The sequence below is a fragment of the Myotis lucifugus genome, unplaced genomic scaffold (genome assembly GCF_000147115.1).
Source record: "Myotis lucifugus unplaced genomic scaffold, Myoluc2.0 scaffold_168, whole genome shotgun sequence".
NCBI lineage: Eukaryota > Metazoa > Chordata > Mammalia > Chiroptera > Vespertilionidae > Myotis > Myotis lucifugus.
The window spans coordinates 2,703,105-2,716,414 of NW_005871216.1; the positions used below are offsets into that span (position 1 = coordinate 2,703,105).

At 34.9% G+C, this 13,310-nt stretch overlaps 1 protein-coding gene across 5 annotated transcripts in view; it reads left to right on the forward strand.

Moving 5' to 3' along the window:
- The window catches only part of HOOK1 (hook microtubule tethering protein 1), a 98,179-nt gene that overhangs the window by 40,380 nt on the left and 44,489 nt on the right, over positions 1–13,310 (forward strand). For 2 of the 5 annotated variants that reach the window (XM_023759962.1, XM_023759960.1), the window contains exons 16-21: positions 1,933–2,026; positions 4,571–4,605; positions 5,127–5,236; positions 5,856–5,956; positions 8,691–8,792; positions 11,300–11,368. In XM_023759962.1, coding sequence (XP_023615730.1) covers positions 1,933–2,026; positions 4,571–4,605; positions 5,127–5,236; positions 5,856–5,956; positions 8,691–8,792; positions 11,300–11,368 — 511 coding nt within the window. The remainder of the gene's footprint in view (positions 1–1,932; positions 2,027–4,570; positions 4,606–5,126; positions 5,237–5,855; positions 5,957–8,690; positions 8,793–11,299; positions 11,369–13,310) is intronic. The other 3 variants (XM_006096114.3, XM_023759963.1, XM_023759964.1) reach the window with 3 other exon arrangements.

Below are 13,310 nucleotides of genomic sequence, written 5' to 3' on the forward strand. Positions count from 1 at the left end.
ATCGAACCCAGGACCCTTCAGTCTGTAGGCTGATGCTCTATCTACTGAGCCAAACTGGCTAGGGCTAATTAGGATTTTTAGAAGAAGATTAATTTTTGTTGTTGTTTTTAGTCTCTCACTACCATTTACTTTTAGCAGACTCTGTTAACCAGGTTGCTTATCCTTGAATTTTGTTTGTATGTCTTCACAATTTAGAGAAAATATAATAGATGAATAGATGACAACCTGGCTTTCTACTACAGTCTGGTGCAGAGATGGGACATAGATTGTGTTGTCAAATTTGAATCCCACTTCTTTTTAAACTTGTTAATTATTTGGTTCTGAGCAAGTTACTTAAATTCACACTTGGTATCTTCAGCTGTAAAATGGGGGTGATACCTATTTGCAAGTTATGGGGATTACAGAAATGGTTTACTTATATAATACCAATGAGAGGTGTTCAAATATTATATTATTAAACAAAACTAGAGGCCCGGTGTACGAATTCGTGCATGGGTGGGGTCCGGCTGGCCCACCCTGATGGGGGCCGATCAGGGCCAGGCCAGCAGGAGGTTGGCCGTCGGCCCCGCCCATGATCAGGGTGGGGGGGGGGCAATCAGGGGCAAGGCCGGCCAGGAGTGGGCTGCGGGTGGTTGGCCGGCCGGCCCCACCCCTGATCGGGTTTGGGGGTGCCAGTCGGGGGGAGGGGCCACGGGAGGTTTGGGGGGCCGATTGGGGCTCCCATCGGGCTGGTTGGCTGCCACAGTGCTCGTCATAGTGACCAGTTGTTCTGCTGTTCCAGTCGCTTGGCTTTTATATATGTAGGTATGACATTTAATATAGTGGTTACTATATGCCAGGCACATTTCTAAGCACATTTTGGTATTAACTCAGTAAATCCTCATAATAACTTTATGAAGTAATAAGTGTGATTACCACTGTTTTATGGGTAAGGAAGTAAACTACAAGGAGATTAAGCAGCTTGCCCAGAGTTACACAGCTGGTAATTGTGGATCCTACATTGACCCTCTGTCAATCTGATTCCTGAGTCTGTGCTTTTAACCACTATGTTAATCTTCCCTTTATAAATAGCATACTTGGAGTGAAGGTTTTTAAATGTATTTGACCAACCTTCACTGGATTTTAGAAACCACAGGAATCTGAGACACTTGAACCTTGTCTCTCATACTTGTATGCACACATTACATCAGCTGTGGTAAAATGAAGAATGCATTTTGGCTTTCTGAAGAGACCATTAAATATTACTATCTGACACAGTTTAATATCAATTGACACTGGAGATACTAATTTTTAGCTTTTAGAGAGTTAATATAGGAAGCTAGATGTATCAATAGATAATTATTATATTATGCGATAACTATGTGAAGAAAGTCAGACAGATACTCCTCTTGCTGGTAACTTCCAACTATGGTAACTCTAAAGCAGGTTTTCAAGAAATGAGATTATGGCAAGTAAAAAAATATACATTAGTTGGTAGTGCCAATCTCTTTAATTTAAATAACAAGTCATGAAGAAATGGTTGCAAAATAGTGACCTTCCTCTTCTAGTACACTGTGAAATCTGAAATAGGAAAAGGAAACCTAGTTTCCATTCATTAAAAATGCAACTGTAGGAAAAGCAAGCTAGTTTTCTAATTTTTATTCCAGTAAGTACAGTGTAGAAATGTATTTTTACTACTGACACATAAAGTACCTTAAAATTTTAAATGTGGGTAAATATGCTTTCAGGATAAAAATGTCATCTTTTATTAAATATTTCCTTGAAAGTAGCCTCCTATATACTGTATATTATACCTCACCACAGAACATTGTTTGCATCTGTTATTGCTATTAAATACATAGTTTAAGTTACATTGCATAAATGCACCTTTTTAGATCCTTAACTACTTTGACTTTCAATACAAATAAACCCATATGATTCATCTTAAAATAGGCTGAGCAAAGAGCGCATCCAAGAATTGCAGCAGCAGATTGAAGATCTCCAGAAGTCTTTACAGGAACAAGGCTCCAAGTCTGAAGGAGAAAGTGTAAGTACCTGAAAAATTATGGTGATTCTGCTCTTTGGCCTCTCTGTTAGGTCCTGATGCCCAAATTAACCTTGTATTTGAAAGTGCTACCCTTATCATTGATGACACCCTTAAATACCGTATATATTTGCATAACAGATGCAGTGATTTTGCCAATTTGGAACCTGTAAATTGATCATTTGTATTGGAAGGTGATTTCTATCTGTCCTACTTCAACAGCTAATTCTATGTTCATAGCAATTCCTGACTGAGACCTGCTGCAGTTGAGGCCTTCCCAGTTCTGCTGGGAACCCAACAGGGCTGGCCTGAGACAAACTCTAGTGAGAGTAAGCATCAGCTAGAATTGAGGAAAACTTTTAATTAGAAAAAGAATTAGAAAATGATTTCTACCAAAAGAGCAGACCTCAAAAGGACAGAAACCTTAATGCAGTCTTGAAGACATTGCCCCCTTCCATTCTAGCTCATGACCTTGCCATTTCTAATGGATTTTGATAGCATATATTTTGAGAGCAGAAATAAGAGAACTTAAAAAAAGAACTTAAAAAGGATCAAACAACATGGCTGGTGTGTCTCAGTGGTTGAGCATTTACCCATGAACCAGGAGGTCATGGTTAGATTCCCGGTCATGGCACATGCCTGGGTTGCAGTCTCCATCCAATTGGGGGGTGTGCAGGAGGCAGCTGATCAATGATTCTCTTTCATCATTGATGTTTCTAACTCTCTCTCCCTCTCCTCTCCCTTCCTTTCTCTCAAATCAATTTTTTAAAAAAAGGATCAAACGGTCTAAATATACTTAGCAGTGTTCCTATAGTTGGATCTCTATGTATAGAGGGGAAAAAAGAAAGAAGTAATAATTGAGGGAGGGATGTATTTAACTAAACAGCAAGAAGATAGGGCTAATTGTGTGTTAGGTAGACATTGATTAGATGGAGTGATTCTACCTGTGTTGATGGGGGATGGGGGGAGGGAGAAAACTCAGAAGAATAAAGAGATGAAAAGGAAAATTGAAAGGGTTTCATTTCCTTTCTGTCTTTTTTATGCTTTATATGATTTTTTCTTTTTTTCCTGGGGGCTTGGAAAATAGAAATCGTCTCATGCATGGCGGCATCTCATATGTGCATATATACGGTATTGTAACCTCTCTAATACAAATATATTTTTAAGGCACATTAGGGAATAATTGAAAAATTGGATCTATTTGGGGGAGTACATTTTGGATTAAGATTTTAAATTTCTTTATCTTTTAAAAAATAGTGTTAGTGTCCAAATTATATTTCAAATTATATATATAAAGATAGAAAGATATAGATATATAGACATATAGACATATATGTATATATATGTGAATTTATAGATATATATTTTTTTGATTAATCCTCACCCTAGGATATTTTTTCCATTGATTTTCAGAGAGAGTGGGAGGAAGGGAGGAAAATGAGTTGGCGGGGAAAGAGAGAGAAACGTTGATTAGTTGCCTCCTACATGCATCCTGACCTGGGCTGGGGAACAAACCATAAATCTAGGTACATGCCCTTGACTAGGAATCAGGCCTGTGACCCTTTGGTGCACGGGCCGATGCTCTAACCTCTGAACCACACTGACCAGGGCTCAAATTATATATTTTTAAGCTCTACAGCTATTTAGTAGGTGATACAGAACTATTGCAATTTAAATGTCTGTGTTTTTTTTTTAAGAGGAAATTTTATGTTTTGAATTTGATTTTTTAACAAAATCTAATGAGTTCATTTTTATATTAATATTAAAGTGTTTGCATTTATAATGACAAAGGTTTATTATAAAGATAAGTTAGTTATTTCAATCCATTCTTCATTAAAGGCCTAAAATCTTAAACATTTTATTTTAAACTAGAGGCTTGGTGCACGAGATTCGTGCACTTGGAGAGGGTGGTCTCTCAGCCCGGTCTACACCCTCTCGCAGTCCGGGAGCCCTTGAGGGGGGATGTCCGACTGATGGCTTAGCGCTGCTGCGGAGGTGGGAGAGGCTCCCACCACCGCCGCTATGCTTGCCAGCCATGAGCTAGGCTTCTGGCTGAGTGGCGCTCCCCCTGTGGGAGCACACTGACCTCCAGGGGGCAGCTCCTGCATTGAGTGTCTGCCCCCTGGTGATCAGTGTGCGTCATAGTGACCGGTCGTTCTGCCATTTGGTTAATTTGCATATTAGCCTTTTATTATATAGGATAAATGATTCTGTAGCCATTTCAGTGTTTGATACTCCTCCATATATCACGTTCAGCTTGCATTTTCTATTTTTCAAGTTCAAATTGTATTTGCATTGTATTCAGAAATATGAAGCATTTTCTTTCTACTATTGTACTCTTATTTCATTTCCTATTCTTCTTTCCTTTTGAAGTGAAAAATATCTAAATTTTATGTTTTTAAAAGTTTATTATTAGAAATACACATTTTTAGCTCATTTATATTTTAAATAATATATCTTCAAGAGGAGATAAAGTGATTCTGATGTCTGGAAAATTTATTGTTGCCACAATAGTTATCTTACAGCAACTGTTTTTAATTTTTATAGTCCAGCAACCTAAAGCAGAAGTTGGAAGCTCATATGTAAGTAAAATTGGTATTTCATTTCAAATATGAGAGGGGAAGGGTTTTAAAATGATCTAAAGTTAATATCCTTTTCTGATTTTATGAAAACAAATACCCTGATGCCAATTGAATGTTCACCACTGCCATTAAAAAGTGAAAAGGAAAATGTGCTAGAAGGCTCAGCCTGCCTGCCAGTGATCCCAATGCTCACATTTTTCATTTACTAATGCCATTGAAGAGTTTACAGAGCTGGCAATATCGGCACTAGATTATGTGGAAATGAGGGATGTTTATCCTATAAAATACTTCTTTTAACTTTCTTAGGAAGCAAAGGTTGCAGGGGGAATAATTGCACATTTTTAGCACCCATCATGTGCCAACCAATTTACCTCTTCACAACAATCCCTATAATATTTGGCAGATATTATTCCCATTTCATAGGTGAGGAGAGTAAGGATCAGAAAGTGACGAGCCCACAGTCCACGAATGTTATGTGGCAGAAAACCAGTTTTCATTCTTAAATCTGTTTGGCTCCAAAGCTCCTTGCTCTTCTTTCTACTGCTTAGGGAAAAACTAACAGAGGTACATGAAGAATTACAGAAGAAACAAGAGCTCATTGAAGATCTTCAGCCAGATGTAAACCAGAATGGTAGGTATTTGTAAAAACCTGGTTCTAAGGACTTGCCCTTTTTAGTTGACAAATACAAGAATTATGTATAAGTTTTTGGACAAAGTATAGATACATACATTGCAAATAAGTGCTATTATAATTTTTAGTGATTTAAGTAATAAATGATCTAATGATGCAAAAAAGTAAGTCTAATAAAATGAACTTATGATATATAGGAGTATCAAACATTTTGTAATATAGCATTAATACTATGAAAATATAAATAAGTAAAAGGATTTAAAATCAGATTAAAATGAACTTCAAACATTGTATAAAAGAATGTTTTATTTTCTCATGATGGCTGTGCTTAAATTATAAGGTATGTTTGCTCATTGAAATAATTGAAAGAAGAGAAATACCTAAATAAAGCAGATTATAGATATTTTTAAGAAAAAAATAATATGAAATGATCGAGGATGTATTGGTTGCAATTCAAAAGTTTTAGATAAAAATTCACTACAAACAATAAATAAAAGGTTTCTCTTTTAAGTTCTTTTATGAGTCCCTAGAAAATAAATGTGATAAATGTATATTTTTGTGTGTGAGGATGGAATATTTTAAACAGGGAGTAATTGGTTATTTTCATTTTCAACAATAGCACAAAAGATCAATGAACTTGAAGCTGCTCTTCAGAAGAAAGATGAAGATATGAAAGCAATGGAGGAACGATATAAAATGTATTTAGAGAAAGCAAGAAATGTGAGTGATCTGTCTTATAGAACTCCTGCCTCTGTGACACAGGTGCTAAGTAGGCCTGTTCCACCTGATTGTACTGCTCTTCTTGTTTCCATGTCACGTCACTTCCTTCCCCACTCTCTGTCTTGCCCGTCAGGCTCCTGGTGGGTTCCAGGTCAGTCCTCCCATTCTCTCTCACTCATCAGCCTCAGGTAAAATGACCACATGGCTTACAGAAACAGTTAAGCATGGACAGCAGTGACCTCTTTAGAGAAAATGACCACTATGATATACGGCATTGTTAGCTTTAAAATGAAGGCATGTTTGCCTTTTGTGGAAATTTAGCTTTTTAAATTTGTTTGAAAGTATTTTAGCATTTAGTCTAGCTTAGGCAGTTATATACTGTTCTAGTGTTCACCACACTAATTATTCTTTTTATTTATATTCTTTACTAAATATCTGTAAGTGATATTCTTATAAAATCTTTTATTTTCATGAATACCATATATTTTCCCAATTATAAGTGTTCTTTCACAAAATGTCAATGTATTGTTTTCAATTTACTGAATGAAAAAAAAAGAATTTTGTGATGAAGTTTTATAATATTGCTAATGTCTGCTCTTTTAATATTTTATATAATATTCATTAAGGCGTAAATAGTATCTGCAGCAACAGATAAACTGCAAGATCTTCTTAAAGCTTAGCAAGATGGATGTTACATGATATCTAGTCATCAGTGGGGGAGGCACTCTGCTCCATGCAGTCATTCAGTCTTAAAGCGAGAGAGACTCCACCTTCTTCAACATACAGTTCCCAAGTTCACTTGACATTCTCCAACTAGTGGATGAGGGAGTGAGCATAGCTTGTGTGGGAAGTAGGTCATGGGGTCAGACCTGGAAACAGTGTAAACCACTTTCACTCGCCTCAGTGGGCAGAGCTCAGGTACATAGCCACACTCAGCTTCTCAGGAGGTAGTCCATGCCACAGTTCAGTTTCTCTGTTTCAGAAGTGTAAGTGTCTTTAGTAAAAATATAAAGTATAGAAAGGTTCCCAGATACAACTGCTGTTAACCTTTGAAATACTACCTTAACACTGTATATTTTTCAATGGATATTATCTCTGTTTCTTTACCATAATATACACATATATGATTTGTGTGTTTTTTAAACTTAAAAGAATTTCCTCATGGAATATAAATGTAATTTGATTTTTATTGAGTGTCTCTTACGCTAAGCCCTGGTCGTACAGCACTAAGCAAGACAGACATCACACTTACAGAACAGACTTTGCAAAAGTAAAAGAATGGTGACATAATATTCAGTTGTATAATATATCACAGTTATTTAGTTGTCATCCTATTGTTGAAAATAGCTTGTTTCCATTCTTTTTTCTTTTTTTGTTCCTAGAAATAAGGCTATAGGCAACATAGTTATTCAGAAAGCTTTTGACTTATTTTGGTTTATCATAACCTTGTTCCTAGGTTAATAGGTGAAATAGAATTATTGGGTCAAAGGGTAAGAACTTCTTAATAAGATGCTTTTTCTGTATTTCTAAATGATACTCTAAAATGACTATAACTAATTGAACAGAGCAATGACAAAATACCATATTCTTGCCATCATTGAATATTCACATCAAAAAAAATGATACTTTTTTGGTAAACATGATTTTTTTTCCCTCTTACACTATTTGGTGGAGAGGTTAAAATAGTAATATATGTCCATTATAGAAAATTCAGGAAATAGAGAAAAGTCACAACCATACTTTTTATCACTAGAGTTAACAGATTATGATTTTTTCTTTGTAATTGAATTATGATTTAAACTGTATGTTGTGTGTATGATGTGAACCCCGTGAGGGCAGGCACCATGTCTCTCATAACTTGCTGTACCCCGTCTGTCACTGTGCCTGCCACTTTCAGCACTCAGTAAATCATTTTGAATGAACAGCAGAAATTGTTAGGCACATTACCTTTGTACTCTTTTTTTCTATCCTCTGTAACTACATACAATATTTTCCTAACTCATTAAATAATTTTAAATATTTTAATGGGTTTTTAATTACAATATACAGGTGACTTTATTACTGGCAACTTGTTTTTGCTGTAATTTATTCCTGATGCTTCTAAATTGATTTATACATAGTTTAGCAAAGTCTCAGAACAACATTGTGCTAAACATCTGAGTTTTACTCAACTTTTAGTAATTTAATATGATTGGCACCCCAGTGTTTGCAGAAAATAATCACCAATATCTATTATATTGATCTTATGTATTGAAATACTACATTTAACTAGATAGTAAAAAAGATTGTTGCTAAGAATTTTGTATGTATTACTCTTACTTTGTACAATCAGCAATTTTCACTATAATTACTGAATTCATTTTAACATTTTAAAAAATGTTTAAGGCATATAAAAGTAGAAGGCATCTTACCTCCCTCATTTCTGATATGCTTCAAGACTTCAGTGCTCAAGGTTTGATACGGCCAAAAATAACTATCCCTGATTATTGAGCCTTGGAGAAGGGACATTTGATTTTGAGATGGGGATTTTTTCATTTTGTACTGAATTTTTATTCTCTTTCTCACCTATAGAATAAGTTATTTTGTAATTGAAATTAAATTATGAGACAAATTATAGTTAGTTGCTGGATCACTTTCTGCGTAATTTTCCACTTACACTGATTTTGTAGACTGTGTTCTTATATTTCAACAATTTATAAGATAAAGTGAACATACTTTTTTTTTCTTTAAACAGGTTATAAAAACTTTAGATCCTAAATTAAATCCAGCATCAGCTGAAATAATGCTGCTTAGAAAGCAGTTGGCCGAGAAAGAGAGAAGAATTGAGATTCTGGAGGTAAAACTTCATATTCATACCTCTCCTCTTATTATTCTGTATAATCCTGATAATTAACTATTGACATATATTAGCCATTAATTATCAAGTCTCACAAGAAGTTAGAAATACTCTGTTTTAGCACTGTGTGTTCACTGCAGAGCATCTCACTGGCCCACGAGATTGGTCTCTGCAGTTTGTGCTCCCTGCTGCATTGTATCTCCCTCCCTCCTAACAGCCAGTCTCTGGATGTCTCTTATGAGTTTTTAATAGATTCCACTATCATGCTCCTTTTAAAATTATGTGGATGAGAGTTCATTCAGAAAAAAAAGGAAATGAAAGAAAGAAACCAAGCTCGCCTTTTAAATAGAGAACTGTATTCAGTTCACCAAATTTATCTTATCTCTTCTCCCTGATCCTCATGGGGAACCAAACAAACTTACTAGGTGGAATTCGTGAGAGAAGGAAGTACTTCAAAATCCCAGGAAGCCCTTGAATAAAGTGCCAGTCTGTTACTGACCATGCAAAGTTATGGTGGTAGTAACATTTTTAAATTTTACAGTTATTTTTATATCAGTAGTTATGTTATTTTTATGAACTGGGTGAAGTATAAGTATGTCAGTATTGAATTGTATATTCTTAGATTTTTATAATTGGGCATGTTCTACTTTGCAAAGTGCTTCACAAAACTACTATTCTTAATACTATTATTATTATTAATAATATTCTTAATATTATGTTATTCTTGAAGTCAGTGTATACTTCCTCATAATCACATATGGATAATTACAGAGCCCTGTTGAATTCTATATACTCACCTTGAAATTCTCATAATTGATAATTTGAATCAACTAGGAATGCTTTATTTCAAAGAAACATTTTATGTTCACTTATAACTTTCTTCATGTTATTTCTGAGCCAGTAGATATGGGCTGTGGTAAAAATATTTTGTTTAAAGATTTAAAGACTTGAATACTCAGAATGCACAACAGTCTTATGTGTACTTTCTATAAGTTCCTGTTCAGGCCATATTGGCTATTATAAAAAGCACTGGTTAGCGGGTATCTCTCTGCAGAAATGCTATTCATTCTTGAGGATTCAACTCAGATGTCTTCCCTTAATTCTCTCTCCAGAGTTTGTCCATGTACTGTGAACTCATGAATTCATTCCACAGTATCATTCTTTGAATTAGGCTAGAAGGCTGTGAATTGAGGCCAGAGGCTGTATCTTATATCTCTGTACTCCCACCATTAAATATTACATAAATCAGAAGCCAACTTGTCAGCTTTATTGGTAACTTAAAGTGATCATCTTTCTCCTTGGTCAGTGTGGCTCAGTTGGGTGTCATCCCAACACCTAAAGGTTGCTGGTTTGATTACCAGTCAGGGCAATCAATGCCTGGATTAAAAGCTTGATCCCTTGTAGGGGGTGTGCAGGAGGCAGCCGTTCGATGTTTTTCTCTCACATCAATGTTTCTCTCTCTCTCTAAAAAAAATCAATTAAAAAAAAAGTGATCACCTTTCCTTTCTGGTCCAAGTAACAAGACTTGGACTGAGTCTCTGAAATCTAAGTTGCTCTGACTATTCACTTCCCATCAAAAGCCAGTGATAATGGACAGCATTGTTGGTGCTTGAAATGCAGCTCCCTAACATGTATAATGACAGAGTGGTGCCTCTACCTCTAGGGCTCTGAGGAAAAACTACAGTTAAGTCACAGCATTTGGGCCTTTAATTTATGTGTATTTATCTATACACTGAAAGAAGTAAAAAGAAGAGTAAGGTAAATAGCAGAGGTTATTCTACCTGCCATCTTTCTTGGGGAGTGTTTGCCTGGAGTGGGTGTGAGCCAGAAGAAAGGCATCTTGCCTCCCTCATTTTCTGTATGCTTTTTGTATCATCAGCATCTTGCTGTGAAAACATTCAGATGTTTTAAGGTTATATTTTTTTTAATGAATCAACTATATCTGGTACTCAGTAAAATAATACAAGTAGTTGTATTAGAGTAATTAAGAAATGGATGTCAGTCACTAAGGTGGCTTGTAACTGACCACAGGCAATCTAGTACACAGGTCATTAAGAACTGAGAGATAAAAACCCATGCTAAGCTTTATAGGAGATTTAAAGGATTTTCTGGAATATTTTTTATTACATCCTTCTTCTCCTTAGTTTTTACTTTTCAAAATAGGTGCAGCTCTGTTTTGTTACCTAAACCAGTTATTACTTTTTTCTAGGTATAAAGGATAATAGCATAAGAATCACTAGTTTTTGTGAGCTTTGTTTTTGGTTTTTTAATACTTGTTTTACCAGTAAAATTTCTGAAATAAAGATTTACCAGTCGCAATCTTACTCCTTTATAAAGCTGTTATACGTGCATTTCTCCATAATTGAGTCTGTAATTTGACAGTTTTTTATACCTCAAAATGCATTCATCAAATTCTCTCAATAATGAGCATACGAAGAAATGTTATACTATTTTTAGTAATTTGGGGTTATTTGGGGGATTTTAATAGTCTTCATATCTTTTTCCAGAGTGAATGTAAAGTAGCAAAATTTCGTGATTATGAAGAAAAACTAATTGTTTCTGCCTGGTATAATAAGGTGAGTTGAAATTCAGCTAATGATTGGAAGTTTAGAACAGTGTTTATCAAATATTTTGATCAGGAAACATTGATGAAAATAATATTTTATACCACAGATCAGTCTATACACATATTATATTTGTAAACAAGTTACCCTATGTGCATTGCATTCAGGTATTTTCTGTCATACTCTTTTTAAAAAAATGTTGGTCATAATCCCAATTAACTATATATTTTAGTTTAATGTGTTTAGATGATTTTTACTTTTTCAAAATCAGTAAATTGATTTCATGACTCATTCACCTTTAATTAAAGCACATGAAGTGTACATGCCACAGTCCATAAATATTTTTAAAATTGCATTTTTTGAGTTAAAACATTGTATTTGTGTTCCATAAAGGTTTCTTTAGAAATGTGAATATCTGTGTAATGCAACATGAAGTGCTTCTAGTAATCAGCATTTATTTTAATATTCCCTGAAGCCTCTCAGTGTGTCCTTTAATGTATTTGTTATTTTTTTAAAATCCAGGGACTACTCCTCAGTAGTTGTTCTTACAAGGAGAAAAATAGTATAAAATAATTTGAAATGTTTTTTATTTTTTTACTCTGAGTATCTGTAGGATGTTTTCAAGAAAAGTAGAATTTCATGGTTCTTTTGGGTTATTCTAATCAGCTAGAATAGATATTAATACAAGCACAACCTACCGTAGATGCTGCTTATTTAAAATGAGAAAATATCAATTTATAGACCCCTCTCCCCCGTCCTTCACCACATAGAACTAGTCCCTCCTCAGACATGCTTTGTTTCTTTCATGCCTTCAAACCTTTTGTTCTCTTTTCTTTCCTTCCCTGCTCTATTTGGTAAAATCTGACTTAATTTAACAAGGCTTTGAAGGAAATTACTTGTGAAGTGTTCCCAGACTCTTTTCCATCATGGGTTAATCATCCTGCTGGTTAATATAGAGGACTATGGATTATTTTCTTTGTTCTGTGGCCATTTTAAAAAATGTATTTTATTTTATTTTATTTTTTTCCATCACCATTAATCCTTCCATACCTTCCTCCACCTCCACTACCTCCTCGCCATGCAATCACCACACTGTTGTCCATGAGTTCTTTTTTTTTTCTTTTTTTTTTTTTTTGCTCAATCCCTCCCCCATCCCCCAGCCGCTTCCATGCCAGAGCTGTTAGTCTTGTATCTATGAGTCTGTTTCTGTTTTGCTTGTTATCTCAGTTTATTCATTAGATTCCACATATGAATGAAATCATATGGTACTTTTCTCTCTCTGACTGGCTTATTTCACTTAGCATAATATTCTCCAGGTCCATACATGCTATCTCAAGGATAAAATTTTCTTTTTTATAGCCAACTAGTATTCCATTGTGTAAATGTACCAGAGCTGTTTTATCCACTCATCTGCTGATGGACACTTGGGTTGCTTCCAAATCTTGGCTATTATAAATAACACTACAGTGAACACAGGGGTGTATATATTCTTTCGAATTAGTGTTTCTGGTTTCTCCAGATAAATTTTCAGAAGTGGAATCACTGGGTCATAAGGCAGTTCCATTTTTAATTTTTTGAAGTATCTCCATACTGCTTTCCACAGTGGCTGCACTAAGTCTTCATTCCCACTTTATTTGTTGATATATTAATGATAGCCATTCTGATATCTCATTGTGGTGTTACTTTACATCTATCTGATGATTAGTGAACTTGAGCATCGTTTCATATGTCTATTGGCCATATGTCCTTTTTGCTCTTTAATTGGATTGTTTGTTTTTATTTGGTGTTGCGTTTATAAGTTCTTTATAAATTTTGGATATTAACCCCTTATCAAATGTATTGGCAATTATGTTCTCCCATTCAGTGGATTGTCTTTTTATTTTATGGATGGTTTCTTTTGTCTTAGTTTGATGTAGTTCTATTTGTTCATTTTTCTTTTGTTTCCCTTGCCCAA